At 50.0% G+C, this 16,834-nt stretch overlaps 2 protein-coding genes and 1 non-coding gene across 3 annotated transcripts in view; 1 reads left to right on the top strand and 2 right to left on the bottom strand.

Annotated features, from left to right (window-relative positions):
* Positions 1–8,155, top strand: part of mrto4 (MRT4 homolog, ribosome maturation factor) — a 14,560-nt gene extending 6,405 nt beyond the window's left edge. Inside the window, 4 exon segments of the mRNA NM_001005116.2 lie at positions 5,170–5,237; positions 5,641–5,792; positions 6,986–7,062; positions 7,598–8,155. Coding sequence (NP_001005116.1) covers positions 5,170–5,237; positions 5,641–5,792; positions 6,986–7,062; positions 7,598–7,750 — 450 coding nt within the window. The 3' untranslated portion in view covers positions 7,751–8,155.
* A 1,540-nt stretch (positions 8,156–9,695) lies between these two features.
* Positions 9,696–16,834, bottom strand: part of akr7a2 (aldo-keto reductase family 7, member A2) — a 59,958-nt gene continuing 52,819 nt past the window's right edge. The window contains 3 exon segments of the mRNA NM_001039732.1: positions 9,696–10,073; positions 12,154–12,283; positions 13,040–13,139. Coding sequence (NP_001034821.1) covers positions 9,912–10,073; positions 12,154–12,283; positions 13,040–13,139 — 392 coding nt within the window. The 3' untranslated portion in view covers positions 9,696–9,911.
* LOC116412482 lies at positions 13,847–13,903 on the bottom strand. The gene has a single exon (XR_004223730.1). It is a non-coding gene; the product is annotated as a U7 small nuclear RNA (small nuclear RNA).

Raw genomic sequence — 16,834 nt, 5'->3', positions numbered from 1 at the left:
TACTGCTAAGTAAGAAAATTACGTCATTTAATGTAGGGATCAGTGTTGAATTCCAGTTTCTTGCTATCCGTAAACGGGATACCACAAGTACAGGTATTATGTGACGTTTTTTATTCCAGGGGATGTGGTCTAAGTCAAGATTTAGCAGGGCAAGTCTAGGAGATATTGAAATATTGATTTGAGATAAATCCGTTAAAGGAAAAAGAAAGGTAAAGTCACTTGGGGGTGCCAAAATGTTAGGCACCCCCAAGTGACTTTAACCGCTTACCTTTTACCCCGGGCTGGTGCCCCTGTTGGGAGAGAACAGCACCAGCCCGGGGTACCTGCCGGCGCTTCCTCCTTCCGGCTTCACTGCGCGCGCATGCACAGTAGAGTGAAAAGCCGAACTTAAACATTAAAGTCGGCTTTTTCGCTCTACTGTGCATGCCCGGCCACCGGCAGTTTAGGAAGTGGAAGGCGGAAGGAGGAAGTGCTGCGCTCCAGGTGCCCCGGGCTGGTGCTATTTTCTCCTAACAGGGGCACCAGCCCGGGGTACAAGGTAAGCGGTTAAAGTCACTTGGGGGTGCTTAACATTTTGGCACCCCCAAGTGACTTTGCCTTTCCTTCCCCTTTAAGATAGGAGATATTGAGAGCCAAAATTGGGATATCTTGGGACAATCCCACCATATGTGAATGAAGGCTCCGATTTGGTTGCAGTTTCTCCAGCATTTGTTGGATGAAGTGGCCGGAAAGATTCTATAGATTTTTGCAGGGGTCATGTACCATCTATACCAGTGTTTTTCAACCTTTTTTGGGCAAAGGCACACTTGTTTCATGAAAAAAATCACGAGGCACACCACCATTAGAAAATGTTAAAAAATTTAACTCTGTGCCCAGCAGCAGTGCCCCCCTAGTACATTGGTGCCAAGAGCAGTGCCCCCCTAGTACATTGGTGCCCAGCAGCAGTGCCCCCCTAGTACATTGGTGCCCAGCAGCAGTGCCCCCCTAGTACATTGGTGCCCAGCAGCAGTGCCCCCCTAGTACATTGGTGCCAAGAGCAGTGCCCCCCTAGTACATTGGTGCCAAGAGCAGTGCCCCCCTAGTACATTGGTGCCAAGAGCAGTGCCCCCCTAGTACATTGGTGCCAAGAGCAGTGCCCCCCTAGTACACTGGTGCCCAGCAGCAGTGCCCCCCTAGTACACTGGTGCCAAGAGCAGTGCCCCCCTAGTACATTGGTGCCAAGAGCAGTGCCCCCCTAGTACATTGGAGCCAAGAGCAGTGCCCCCCTAGTACATTGGTGCCAAGAGCAGTGCCCCCCTAGTACATTGGTGCCAAGAGCAGTGCCCCCCTAGTACATTGGTGCCAAGAGCAGTGCCCCCCTAGTACATTGGTGCCAAGAGCAGTGCCCCCCTAGTACATTGGTGCCAAGAGCAGTGCCCCCCTAGTACATTGGTGCCCAGCAGCAGTGCCCCCCTAGTACATTGGTGCCAAGAGCAGTGCCCCCCTAGTACATTGGTGCCCAGCAGCAGTGCCCCCATAAGTCAGTGTGCCCCGTGGCCCCCCCTAATACATTGGTGCCCAGCAGCATTTTACTCTTCGGCGGCTTCAGCAGCATCTTCCCCTCACGCGCGCCGCCTCTGCACTTCTGCCTACACGCGACCGCACACAGGCCCTTTTATAACGTTGCGCCCCGTGCGTACTGACGTCACCCGTACACACGGGGCGCAACCAATGACAGGGCCCGGATTTTTTTTTTTAAAGTAAAAATTGCGGCCCTGCCTACGGCACACCAGGCAACATCTCGCGGCACACTGAACAGCGGTTGAAAAACGCTGATCTATACATTAGTTTTACACTCAATTCAAGGAGACGGATTGAGCAGATTGATGGGGAAAAGCTTTGTTCCAGTCAACAGGGTCAGTCGTGGTGTTAATATCCGATTCCCATTTCTTCATATAAGAATTCGTTTCTTGTATGTTTATGTCCAACAACCGGGCATAATACTGCGAGATTTTTGAAGCTTGTTGTAGTGCTGGGCGGTATACCGGTTTTTAAAAAAAAAAAACGATATGAATTTTCAACATACCGCTATACCGGTATGCGCGCCTCCTGCTATTTTTCTCCAATTATATCCGGGTTGCGTACGTGACGTCAGCGCGCATGTGACGTCGCTAGGACGCATCGCTGGAGGGCTTAAGTGATGGTGTGTTTGTTATAGAAGGCTGGGTTGATAAATAGTTCATTTATGCACATTGCCTCCTGGTGGTGAATTTATGCAACTTTTCTCTATTGTATTTAACATACTGTATATACTCGAGTATAAGCCTAGTTTTTCAGCACCCAAAATGCGCTGAAAAAGTCACCCTCGGCTTATACTCGAGTTGGGTGCCATGGGTCCCTCTAGACTAGCACCCTCTCTCCTTTGTGTGCAAGTTAGGCCACCCGTAACCAGACCCTCCAGTGCCCTGGCCTAGGCTCCCACTAGCAATACTTATTTCCCCTTACATCTCCTCAGGGACTGGGTCTGCTGCCAGTTTGCCAATGTGCATTGAGCGTGGGGTAGTACACATATTGTTTTTGTTGACCCTTTTCTCCGCTTTCAGAGCTAGTTTACTGTTTTTCTTTGAAATATTAAAAAACATATACCCCACTGATGCCTCAATTAATGTAATTTTATTGGTATTTATTTTGATTATTGAAACTTAGCAGTAGCTGCTGCATTTCCCACCCTAGGCTTATACTCGAGTCAATACGTTTTTCCAGTTTTCTTAGGTAAAATTAGGTACCTCGGCTTATATTCGGATCGGCTTATACTCGAGTATATACGGTACTTTCTGCCTAAAGTTTTAATTACGAGCCATCTTTGGTTCTGTTATTTGTTGCACTGATCAGTACAGAACAGTGACATTGATAGCACTTTCATTTCACAAAAATGTAGTTAAATTAACAACCACAATGAATCCAGATTTGAACATGAAAACACTATGCATTTTAATCCAGGAATCTGCTCTGTATGTGTGCTGACTGGCTGATTTCTTGCCTGTCAGGACGCACATCCAGGGAGTGAATTATATATAAGTAACTCTAATATAGAAGATATAAATTATCTGGTTGGGGGGGGGGGGCCACCAATATTTATTTATTTTTTATTTATATACCGTCAAATACCGTGATACCGATATAATTTAGAAAAGTGCTGGGCGGTATGACCAAAAATTTATATCGCGGTATAGGTTAGGGCATGATTAGGTGACCACCCCAAACACCCGCCACCCCAAACACCCCCCCATCCGCACGCAACCCCCCCATCCGCCCGCACCCCACCCAAAAAACACCCCACCCCAAACACCCCCCCATCCGCACACCCCCCCATCCGCACACACCCCCCCACCCCAAACACCCCCCCATCCGCACACACACCCCACCCCACCACATAAATATAACCCCCCACCCCATCCCAACCCCCCCAAACACAACCCCATCCCCTTCACATAAGTATAACCCACCCACCCCAAACACCCCCCCCATCCCCTTCACATAAATAACACCCCCCCATCCCCTTCACATAAAATATAATTACTTGCCAGGCACCCCCCGACAGCTCACATTGGTATCCGACTCTGAATGCGTCCTAGCGATGGCGCTTTTGTAGAGTGTGCGCGCTGACGTCACGCGCGCACCCGGAAGTATTCACGCACACCGGTATGGGGGTATGTAGAAAATTCATATCGGTTTCAAAAAAAAAACCGGTGATTGGTTTTTACCGGTATACCGCCCAGCACTAAATACCGTGATATAAATTTTTGGTCATACCGCCCAGCTCTAGGTTGTTGTAGTAAGGTGTAAAGCCGGTTTTGCTCTGTAGTGAGTTAGTTCTCAAATAGCTGGATAATTGTAGGTCGGCAAAAAAGGTTGAATTTGGCACTTTGAATTTATTCCTTAAATAGATAAAAGGCTGGAATATATGTTTTTGAAACAGGTCTGCGAAAGTAGCGATACTTGCTTGTGTCCATGCGGTTAAGTTCAGGTTAGCTATTATTTTTTGGAACCCAGTTATAGGAAAATGAGTGTAAAGACCGTTCTTCAGATTGTCATTATGTATTAGTGAGTCCCAGATTTTAATTGTGCCTGTTGTCGCAGGTAAATGGTTTTTTTGTCCGGTGCGTAATTGAGGAGGGATCCCTATTGTAGAGGTGATTGGAATCTCTGTGGTGGGTATAACTGAGAGTTCTTGAAATACCCATTGAGGAGGATTGTCCATATCAAAAAATCGTTGCAAAAGGTTGAGATGACAGGCCTGATAGTACTTTTTGAAGTTGGGGAGTGCTAAGCCTCCTTTGTTTTTGGAATTTGTCTTGGTGTTCTATGCTACTCTAGGTTTCCGTTTTTACCAAATAAATCTGGATACTAGACCTTGTAGTGAGACAAAAAATGTAGCAGGAATATTCATTGGTATGGTTCTAAATAAGTATAAAATGTTTGGTAACGGGTTACATTTAATTGCTGCTAAACGGCCTAGCCACGAAATATCTTTATACATCCAGTCCTGGGTGAGTTTTTGAAATTTTGAAAGCATAGGAGTAAAGTTTTCTTTAAACAGATTTTTTTACAGAAAAACTTACATGGATGCCCAAATATTTTATGGAAGACTGCTGCCATTCAAACTTATAGGTCCGGACTTCAGGTCCGAAAGAATGTGGTTTGGAATCCATATCGGGAGTGCTTCTGTTTTAGTAGTATTGATTTTGTAATAGGAGACTAGGGAGAATTGTTTCATTATTTGGAATAGGGCTGGTAGGCATTTACTGGGGTCTGTGATTGTAATGATTACGTCATCAGCAAAAAGTGGGGTTTTACAGACTTGAGAACCAATTGTATATCTTTGAATCGTTGGAGATTTACGTATGGTTTCTGCTAGGGGTTCCGTAATAAGAGCAAATATCAGAGGAGAGAGTGGGCAACCTTGCCTAGTGCCATTGGTTAGGAGAGATGGGGTACTGCCCTGAATTTACAGCAACCAATCAGATGTTTGTTTTCATTGCTGTGGTAATAAATTCTGCCCCCTGATTGGTTGCAGTGAGGGCAAACTGGCAGTGTTATTCATTATTACAGTTGCTGCATGGAGTTGCTGTGGGTTGGGGGAATACCCTGTGTGTGAGTTTAGTACTTAATTTCCCTGTTGCCCTTTAGCTGAGCAAGTGCCTGAAAGGCGAAGTCGGACTCCTGTTTACCAACCGGACAGAGAAAGAAGTGAAAGAGTGAGTATCTTGTTTTTACTTGCCCTTTACTAAAGCTGTCTACTCTATCTGCCATTACATCCAGGGGAGAATCCCACAACAAACCCATTTACTGTCCAGTTGTGCTTCACTGCATACAGAGGTGCTCAGGCCTGACTGGGCCGGCGGGACACCGGGGGAAAAACCCAGTGGGCCCCGCAGCCCCCACCGACCCAGTCCTCTCCCCTGGGAGGAGTTACATGTACCAGCGCTTCCACCGCCTGGAACAATGTGCACAGACAATACCCCCCAGTACAAGGGGTGGGGGTGCAGGAGCTTGCAACTTTGTTGGGGGGGGGGGGTGCTAAGCTGCAGCCCCAGTGGGGCCCCTGACACCCCAGTCTGAAATTGGGGTGCTAATAAATTTGCTTGGGTGTTTTTGCAGGTGGTTTGATCAGTTCAAGGACATGGATTTTGCCAGAGCTGGGAACAAAGCGACGTACGCAGTGGTACTGGATGCTGGGCCCCTGGAACAGTTCACTCACTCAATGGAACCGCAGTTAAGACAATTGGGGCTCCCCACTGCTCTGAAAAAAGGTGAGTGTAAGATTGGCGCCTGGCTGATGTGTTCAGTATTATTGTACCCCCACCCCAGATACCCAGGGAACCCACTGTACCTACTGCACTGGGAGTGACCGTGTAACCCCGCCCCTCTCCCCCCTGCACAGAAAGTACCTCCCCCAGATACCCAGGGAACCCACTGTACCTACTGCACTGGGAGGAAGTGACTGTGTAACCCCGCCCCTCTCCCCCTGCACAGAAAGTACCTCCCCCAGATACCCAGGGAACCCGCTGTACCTACTGCACTGGGAGGGAGTAACCGTGTAACCCCGCCCCTCTCCCCCCTGCACAGAAAGTACCTCCCCCAGATACCCAGGGAACCCACTGTACCTACTGCACTGGGAGGGAGTAACCGTGTAACCCCGCCCCTCTCCCCCCTGCACAGAAAGTACCTCCCCCAGATACCCAGGGAACCCACTGTACCTACTGCACTGGGAGGGAGTAACCGTGTAACCCCGCCCCTCTCCCCCCTGCACAGAAAGTACCTCCCCCAGATACCCAGGGAACCCACTGTACCTACTGCCCCGGGAGGGAGTGACCGTGTAACCCCACCCCTCTCTCACCTGCACAGGAAGTACCTCCCCCAGATACCCAGGGAACCCACTGTACTTGCTGCACTGGGAGTGACCGTGTAACCCCACCCCTCTCACCTGCACAGGAAGTACCTCCCCCAGATACCCAGGGAACCCACTGTACCTACTGCCCCGGGAGGAAGTGACCGTGTAACCCCCCCTCCCACCTGCACAGGAAATACCTCCCCCAGATACCCAGGGAACCCACTGTACCTACTGCCCCGGGAGGAAGTGACCGTGTAACCCTGCCCCTCTCTCACCTGCACAGGAAGTACCTCCCCCAGATACCCAGGGAACCCACTGTACCTACTGCACTGGGAGTGACCTGTAACCCCGCCCCTCTCACCTGCACAGGAAGTACCTCCCCCAGATACCCAGGGAACCCACTGTATCTACTGCCCTGGGGGTATCCTTGTGTTTCCCTGCACCATATAATTCAAACTATAAAAAATTACCCAATTTAAAAGTTTCTAACAATTGGCGAACTTCCCCTTGAATCACACTTTTATTGGCATTACTGGCCCATCATGGGAAGATCGTATCACTAGCCCCGTGGCCACGGCAGCTTTCTCAGCCTGATGCCTTTCTCTCCTGCAGGAGTCATCACGTTACTGTCAGACTACGAAGTATGTAAAGAGGGGGATGTATTAACCCCCGAACAAGCCAGGATTCTGGTAAGTGAAAAGAGAGTAAAGGGGAACTAAAAGCCAATAAAACTTGGAGAATTTCTATGGGACAGATGGGAGCTGTAGTTCTCAGTCTGCCACTAGATGGAGCTACAGTCCTGTCACAGCACATATGTTACACTGCTGTCCAGGTCAGATTTTTGGGGTTCCGAGTTCTCATTTGATCTGAGCCGCCTTTATCTCAACAAATGCTGGGCTCTCAATCCACAGATCAGCTCCTAAACAGCCAGCAACCCTAGGGTTAAAGGAACAGTAACACCAAAAAATTCAAGCGTGTATAGTAATAGACTTACTATTAGACTAATTTGTTTGGGTTACTGTTCCTTTAATTGAGTACAGGATGGTAATAGGGTTTAATCTCTTTGATGGTCTGCATCTCAGTGACCCCCCCCCCCCCAAGTCCCTTAGAATAAAGTGATAATCAGTAATATTTGGGTTTATTCTAAGACTCCCAGAATCCCTCTGTTCCCAGGGTCGCTGACCCCTCCCGTTTCATGGGTTCTCTCTCCTTGGTCTCCTATAGAAGTTGTTCAGCTTCCAGATGGCTGAGTTTAAAGTCTCCATCAAATCCATTTGGACCGCGGAGACGGGCGAGTTCCAGAAGTTTGGGGATGAGACGGAGGAGAAGAGCGAAGAGGAAGATATGGATGAGGAAGAAGAGAATAACGATGCCTAGGAACACAATCTCCGACCCCCCCAGCCCAGGGGTCCGGTTCTGGTTCAGATTCAGGACACTTATGCCGCTCCGGGACTGCTGATACCGACAGCCAATCCAATAACAGAATGTTCCTGTGTTTTAACAGATGACATTTTGCCCTAAAATGCCTTCCAGTGGGCGTCGCCCTGCAGTGACTGGCGGTTTGTGTGGGTTACGGTCGCGGTGCCCTCGGCCCGTTTGACACCGGGTTTAGCGCTCACTCTGTTCCAAACACAATCAGCTGCATTTTAGGAATAAAATCATGTGATTTGGTAACAGAACAAGTTTCAGTTCTTGTGAATTCCCCTCTTTGCTTCTTGTTATTTAAAGGGGATATAAACCCTGTCGCTTATTACACACAATATCAATAAAAAATGGAAACCATTTGTAAATTGTTTCTAAATATCAGCGTTAACTTCATTCTAAATGTTTATTAAATGGGTTATTCACCTTAGAATTAAGCCGCCGCTTCCTCCCACCGTCCCTCTCCAATCCCTACTGCTTCTGCTGGCAGTTCCCTGCAAAGACTACCCCAGTAGTGGGGGGCAGAGAACTTGCAGCAGGGATTGGGTGGAAGGAATAATGGCAGAAAGTGCAGGTGTAATGCATGGAGAGTTGGTACGGGGAACGGACACCCTGCAGAAGCGCAAGTCAGGGCCATGTTTGGGTCGGGGCCACTGAGATGGGCAACAAATTGCTGGTAAGTAACTGAGCAGGTTTGTGGGCCCTCAGGGTTAGACCTGTCTGCTAAGTTCGGGGGAGGACGTGAGGCGGGGGGGGGGGTTAGGGAGGTTCATCAGGGACCCCTGTGGGGGGGGGGGGTTAACGGAGGTTCGTCAGGGGCCCCTGTGGGGGGGGGGGGGTTAGGGAGGTTCATCAGGGGCCCCTGTGGGGGGGGTTAAGGGAGGTTCATCAGGGCCCCCTGTGGGGGGGGGGTTAAGGGAGGTTCATCAGGGGCCCCTGTGGGGGGGGGGTTAAGGGAGGTTCATCAGGGGCCCCTGTGGGGGGGGGGGGGTTAAGGGAGGTTCATCAGGGGCCCCTGTGGGGGGGGGGGTTAGGGAGGCTCAGTGAGGGTCCCTGGTGGGGGAATTAGGGTCACTCAGTGAGTGCGGGGGACATGGCTTGAAGGTCCCTGGGGCAGTAGCCTCAGTGGGCCCTGCACCCCCCAGGCCGACCCTGCATGTATCCCATAATGCCAAGCAGTGATCCTGTAGTAGGAACCAGCTGTGCAGCAGCCTGACAGGGGGAGCCTTGCCTTCCAAAGGGACAACATCTTAAAGGGGTGGGGTTCCCCTTCAGATTACATTATAGTATGTTATAGAATGGCCTGATCTTAGCAACTTTTCAGATAGTCTTCATTATTTATTATAGTTTTTTAATTATTTCCCTTTTTCTTCTGCCTCTTCCCAGCTTTCAAATGGGGGTCACTGACCCCGGCAGCCAAACCCTATTGCTCTGTGAGGCTCCAGTTTTATTGTTATTGGTACTATTTATTCCTTATCTTTCTATTCAGCCCCCCCCCCTATTCATATACCTGTCTCTGTTTCAAACCTCAGCCTGGTTGCTAGGTTAAATTGGACCCTAGCAACCACATACCTGCTGAAATTCCAAATTGGAGAGCTGCTGAAGAAAACGCTAGATAATTCAGAAACCATAAATAATAAAAAATGAAGACCAATTGCAAATAGTCTCAGAATAGCATTATCTCAATCATACTAATTAAGTTTTACCTGCCAGCGATGGATTTGTTGCCCTCAGCGCTTGGGGGCAGTTCAGAGAAGAGACTGCAGCAAGAGAGTCCAATCAAGAGGAGGCAGATTTACTAGACAGACTGCCAAGCCTGTGACCAGAGAGCAGTTTATATTTCCAGTTAAAATGACCCCCCCAGTTTGCAGGTTGGGGGTGTGCCACATACACAGACCAGTTAGAATTAGAAACTATTTATTGAGATTTCCAGCAACTATTGGGTCTGGGGTTCGGTTCTGAGGCTGCACCTCCCACCCAGGTCCAACTCCCAGTGCACCCAGTTCCCACTTCCGGTGCAAAAATAAAGCATTTAGTGCAAATCCCTAGGAATCAACTGAAATCAGCAGCTGGCCAATCAGATCAGGCCGCCGTTACCCTAGTGATAAGGCTGTGATTAGCGGAAATAATTAGGACATTCGTGGGCGACCAGGTTCCAGGCTTCGTTGAAAGCTGCCACAACTGGTGGGAGTAGGGGCCCCCCTTCCAGCCCCGCCATGTTCTGCTTGTACTGCTCCGTACTGGACATTCCCAGGATCACTGCATCGCCGAGGCTGCCCTGGAACGGAAGGAAAGGGACTTGTCAGCTAAGTACAGGAAAGGACAATACCTGCTACTCATGTCTGAAAATGCAGCAGTCCTGCCCTGCTTTATGGCTGAGACTCTAGCTATCTGTATAACAGGATCTGTGCCACTGTGACAGAATGCTCTGTTATACAGATAGCTAGAGTCTCAGCCATAAAGCAGGGCAGGACTGCTGCTTACAATGGGGGGATCAGATAGGATCTGTGCCACTGTGACAGAATGCTCTGTTATACAGATAGCTAGAATCTCAGCCATAAAGCAGGGCAGGACTGCTGCTTACAATGGGGGGGATCAGATAGGATCTGTGCCACTGTGACAGAATGCTCTGTTATACAGATAGCTAGAATCTCAGCCATAAAGCAGGGCAGGACTGCTGCTTACAATGGGGGGGATAGGATCTGTGCCACTGTGACAGAATGCTCTGTTATACAGATAGCTAGAATCTCAGCCATAAAGCAGGGCAGGACTGCTGCTTACAATGGGGGGATCAGATAGGATCTGTGCCACTGTGACAGAATGCTCTGTTATACAGATAGCTAGAATCTCAGCCATAAAGCAGGGCAGGACTGCTGCTTACAATGGGGGGGATAGGATCTGTGCCACTGTGACAGAATGCTCTGTTATACGGATAGCTAGAATCTCAGCCATAAAGCAGGGCAGGACTGCTGCTTACAATGGGGGGGGGGGGGGTCAGATAGGATCTGTGCCACTGTGACAGAATGCTCTGTTATACAGATAGCTAGAATCTCAGCCATAAAGCAGGGCAGGACTGCTGCTTACAATGGGGGATCAGATAGGATCTGTGCCACTGTGACAGAATGCTCTGTTATACAGATAGCTAGAGTCTCAGCCATAAAGCAGGGCAGGACTGCTGCTTACAATGGGGGGATCAGATAGGATCTGTGCCACTGTGACAGAATGCTCTGTTATACAGATAGCTAGAGTCTCAGCCATAAAGCAGGGCAGGACTGCTGCTTACAATGGGGGGGATAGGATCTGTGCCACTGTGACAGAATGCTCTATCTGATCCCCCCCCCCATTGTAAGCAGCAGTCCTGCCCTGCTTTATGGCTGAGATTCTAGCTATCTGTATAACAGAGCATTCTGTCACAGTGGCACAGATCCTATCTGATCCCCCCATTGTAAGCAGCAGTCCTGCCCTGCTTTATGGCTGAGATTCTAGCTATCTGTATAACAGAGCATTCTGTCACAGTGGCACAGATCCTATCTGATCCCCCCCCCCATTGTAAGCAGCAGTCCTGCCCTGCTTTATGGCTGAGATTCTAGCTATCTGTATAACAGAGCATTCTGTCACAGTGGCACAGATCCTATCTGATCCCCCCCCCCATTGTAAGCAGCAGTCCTGCCCTGCTTTATGGCTGAGATTCTAGCTATCTGTATAACAGAGCATTCTGTCACAGTGGCACAGATCCTATCTGATCCCCCCCATTGTAAGCAGCAGTCCTGCCCTGCTTTATGGCTGAGATTCTAGCTATCTGTATAACAGAGCATTCTGTCACAGTGGCACAGATCCTATCTGATCCCCCCCATTGTAAGCAGCAGTCCTGCCCTGCTTTATGGCTGAGATTCTAGCTATCTGTATAACAGAGCATTCTGTCACAGTGGCACAGATCCTATCTGATCCCCCCATTGTAAGCAGCAGTCCTGCCCTGCTTTATGGCTGAGATTCTAGCTATCTGTATAACAGAGCATTCTGTCACAGTGGCACAGATCCTATCTGATCCCCCCATTGTAAGCAGCAGTCCTGCCCTGCTTTATGGCTGAGATTCTAGCTATCTGTATAACAGAGCATTCTGTCACAGTGGCACAGATCCTATCTGATCCCCCCATTGTAAGCAGCAGTCCTGCCCTGCTTTATGGCTGAGATTCTAGCTATCTGTATAACAGAGCATTCTGTCACAGTGGCACAGATCCTATCTGATCCCTCCATTGTAAGCAGCAGTCCTGCCCTGCTTTATGGCTGAGATTCTAGCTATCTGTATAACAGAGCATTCTGTCACAGTGGCACAGATCCTACATTGGGGGAATATGTACCTGCAGTTTGGAGTGGTGGTACATCCATCGGAGAGCGGCAGACGTCAGGCTAGGCCTCTCTGACCCGTATGCCTCCTGCAGGGAGTTCTGCACCAGATCAATGGCATCAAAGTGATGTTTCTTCCAGTATCTGAGTAGGAATCACAAGTCCAATTAAAAGACCCTCTTGTGCCCAAACCTTAGTATCCAGCCCCCCTCCAACAGAATTGGTCTTCATTCAAAGGGGTAACTGTCAGTATGCTATAGAATGCCCTATTCTAAGCAACTTTTCAATTGGTCTTCATTATTTTTTTTTTATAGTTAATTATTTCCCTTCTTCTTCTGACTCTTTGCAGCTTTAAAATGGGGGTCGCTGACCCCGGCAGCCAAACCCTATTGCTCTGTGAGGCTCCAGTTTTACTGTTATTGTTACTTTTTATTCCTTATCTTTCTATTCAGCCCCTCCCCTATTCATATACCAGTCCCTCATCCAAACCACTCCCCCGTTGCTAACGTAATTTGGACCCTAGCAACACTTTCCAGCTTTCAAATGGGGGTCACTGACCCCGGCAGCCAAACCCTATTGCTCTGTGAGGCTCCAGTTTTATTGTTATTGTTACTTTTTATGACTTTCTCCTATTGATATATTAGTCTCTAATTGCAACTTTACCATTGCAAATCCCTGGTTGCTATAGTAATTTGTACCCTAGCAACCTGATAACAGCTACAATTGCAAACTGGAGAGCTGCTGAACATATAGTAAAATAACTGAAAAACCACAAATAATAAATAATGAAGACCAATTGCAAATTGTTTCAGAATATCACTCTCTACATCATACTAAAAGTTAACTCAAAACAGAACAACCCCTGTTGCCCCCCTGTATAGGCCACTGATGGGGACCTACCTGTTCCTGTAGACTTCTGCCCAGCTGTTTCCAAAAAATCTGCACGAGGCCTGTTCCTTCTCTTTATCCTCGTACTTGTACCTCCCGGTCAGCAGCCCCCCTGTACGGAGAGAACACACGGGGTATTTTATATACGCCCCACAGGGGGTAGAACTGATGGACCTCATGCATTTTGCTTATTAAATCATTTACAAAGCATGGTACCACATTAGCCTCTTACACAATTGCCCCAACACAAACTTATACCCCCCAACAGTAACATTTTGTAATTACACCGGGGCATTAGTGATCTTGAAACCAGCTCCATTTTGGAAAATGCAAGGTTCTCAAAAAACTCTTATCTTCTGCCACAAAACTAAAGAAAAACCCTTCCCCCAACATAACTCTCTGTATTCCACTCAGTACTCCCCTGTGCAGCTTAGGGTGAGGCAGTCACATGACTTCCCCTGCATGGGCCCCCCCCCAGTTAGTACACAAACAGAGAGATACTACATTGATAAGACATTAAAATGACCCAATGACTGGGAATTAAAGCCCAAAACCCAACAAATAAGATGAAACTGTGTAAAAAGTATATATGCAAATTAGGGGATTATGAATTGTAGATGTGTATCTGTAATGCCTCCGGGGCACTCTAGTAATAAGCATTCAGTTTGTAGTTTGAGGGATTTCTGAGACCATGTATCCTTCGCAAGACATTCTATGGCTTCCCTACCCTTTAAATAAATAATCTGCATAAAATAATCCTTAACTCTTATAACAAATCACAATGCCAGAAAGACACTGACTCTGTTCTTACACACAGTTTGGGGCTCCTACACAGTAAGAACCTGCTGGACAAATAGTAAAAGAGCTGTAACACTTACCTACACTCTCCCTACTAACTGTATCCCACTCAGTACCCCCTGTGCCCCTTAGGGAGAGGCAGTATGTAAATCAGTATGTAAATGTGTCTCTCCCATGCACTTATTACAAAAACAAGTCTTGCACCAATGAGGTCCAATCAGACAGGATTGTGCCCGCCCTTCCTCCTTACAGTCATTTGATGATTAGTATTCGTGAAAGTGATTAAACTACAAAGCAGCGTTCTTATTGGTTGTGGGGTTTCTCCAGGGATCCCCAACCAGTGACTCAGGGCAACATGTTGCTCCCAGTAGCCTCAAAGCAGGCGCTTATTTTTGAATTTCTATGTTGGAGGCAAATTTCGGAGGCATAAAGACCAAACCAGAGTCCCCTGTAGTGTGCCAGTCCGCATTCTGCTAACAAATAACCAATCACAGCCCTTATTGGTCGCCTCCTGGAAGTGTTTACATGCTTGTCTTCCTCTTCTTACTTTTTTAGTTTTAAATGTTTGTCACAGGTAAAAACTGTTTGGGGAAGAGCACTTAGGTGCAAGGGTCACTGGGAACCTTCACGCAACGGCTAGGGCGAGCCCCTTTACCCACGACCCCCAGGCCAAAAGGCACTTAGGTGCAAGGGTTGCTGGGAACCTTCACGCTACGGCTAGGGCGAGCCCCTTTACCCACGACCCCCAGGCCAAAAGGCACTTAGGTGCAAGGGTCACTGGGAACCTTCACGCAACGTCTAGAGAGAGCCCCTTTACCCACGACCCCCAGGCCAAAAGGCACTTAGGTGCAAGGGTCACTGGGAACCTTCACGCAACGGCTAGGGCGAGCCCCTTTACCCACGACCCCCAGGCCAAAAGGCACTTAGGTGCAAGGGTCACTGGGAACCTTCACGCAACGTCTAGAGAGAGCCCCTTTACCCACGACCCCCAGGCCAAAAGGCACTTAGGTGCAAGGGTCACTGGGAACCTTCACGCAACGGCTAGGGAGAGCCCCTTTACCCACGACCCCCAGGCCAAAAGGCACTTAGGTGCAAGGGTTGCTGGGAACCTTCACGCTACGGCTAGGGCGAGCCCCTTTACCCACGACCCCCAGGCCAAAAGGCACTTAGGTGCAAGGGTTGCTGGGAACCTTCACGCTACGGCTAGGGCGAGCCCCTTTACCCACGACCCCCAGGCCAAAAGGCACTTAGGTGCAAGGGTCACTGGGAACCTTCACGCAACGTCTAGAGAGAGCCCCTTTACCCACGACCCCCAGGCCAAAAGGCACTTAGGTGCAAGGGTCACTGGGAACCTTCACGCAACGGCTAGGGCGAGCCCCTTTACCCACGACCCCCAGGCCAAAAGGCACTTAGGTGCAAGGGTCACTGGGAACCTTCACGCAACGTCTAGAGAGAGCCCCTTTACCCACGACCCCCAGGCCAAAAGGCACTTAGGTGCAAGGGTCACTGGGAACCTTCACGCAACGGCTAGGGCGAGCCCCTTTACCCACGACCCCCAGGCCAAAAGGCACTTAGGTGCAAGGGTCACTGGGAACCTTCACGCAACGGCTAGGGCGAGCCCCTTTACCCACGACCCCCAGGCCAAAAGGCACTTAGGTGCAAGGGTCACTGGGAACCTTCACGCTACGGCTAGGGCGAGCCCCTTTACCCACGGCCCCCAGGCTGAAAGGCACTTAGGTGCAAGGGTTGCTGGGAACCTTCACGCTACGGCTAGGGCGAGCCCCTTTACCCACGACCCCCAGGCTGAAAGGCACTTAGGTGCAAGGGTTGCTGGGAACCTTCACGCTACGGCTAGGGCGAGCCCCTTTACCCACGACCCCCAGGCCAAAAGGCACTTAGGTGCAAGGGTCACTGGGAACCTTCACGCAACGGCTAGGACGGGCCCCTTTACCCACGACCCCGAGGCCAAAAGGCACTTAGGTGCAAGTGTCACTGGGAACCTTCACGCAACGGCTAGGGCAAGCCCCTTTACCCACGACCCCCAAGCCAAAAGGCACTTAGGTGCAAGGGTCACTGGGAACCTTCACGCAACGGCTAGGGCGAGCCCCTTTACCCACGGCCCCCAGGCTGAAAGGCACTTAGGTGCAAGGGTTGCTGGGAACCTTCACGCTACGGCTAGGGCGAGCCCCTTTACCCACGACCCCCAGGCCAAAAGGCACTTAGGTGCAAGGGTTGCTGGGAACCTTCACGCTACGGCTAGGGCGAGCCCCTTTACCCACGGCCCCCAGGCTGAAAGGCACTTAGGTGCAAGGGTTGCTGGGAACCTTCACGCTACGGCTAGGGCGAGCCCCTTTACCCACGACCCCCAAGCCAAAAGGCACTTAGGTGCAAGGGTCACTGGGAACCTTCACGCAACGGCTAGGGCAAGCCCCTTTACCCACGACCCCCAGGTTGAAAGGCACTTAGGTGCAAGGGTTGCTGGGAACCTTCACGCTACGGCTAGGGCGAGCCCCTTTACCCACGACCCCCAGGCTGAAAGGCACTTAGGTGCAAGGGTTGCTGGGAACCTTCACGCTACGGCTAGGGCGAGCCCCTTTACCCACGACCCCCAGGCCAAAAGGCACTTAGGTGCAAGGGTCACTGGGAACCTTCACGCAACGGCTAGGGCGAGCCCCTTTACCCACGACCCCCAGGCTGAAAGGCACTTAGGTGCAAGGGTTGCTGGGAACCTTCACGCTACGGCTAGGGCGAGCCCCTTTACCCACGGCCCCCAGGCCGAAAGGCACTTAGGTGCAAGGGTTGCTGGGAACCTTCACGCTACGGCTAGGGCGAGCCCCTTTACCCACGACCCCCAGGCCAAAAGGCACTTAGGTGCAAGGGTCACTGGGAACCTTCACGCAACGGCTAGGGCAAGCCCCTTTACCCACGACCCCCAGGTTGAAAGGCACTTAGGTGCAAGGGTCACTGGGAACCTTCACGCTACGGCTAGGGCGAGCCCCTTTACCCACG

Source organism: Xenopus tropicalis, chromosome 7 (assembly GCF_000004195.4).
Source record: "Xenopus tropicalis strain Nigerian chromosome 7, UCB_Xtro_10.0, whole genome shotgun sequence".
Lineage (NCBI taxonomy): Eukaryota > Metazoa > Chordata > Amphibia > Anura > Pipidae > Xenopus > Xenopus tropicalis.
The sequence above is the reverse complement of the archived record's forward strand: the minus strand, read 5'-3'. Positions and strand labels throughout refer to the sequence as shown.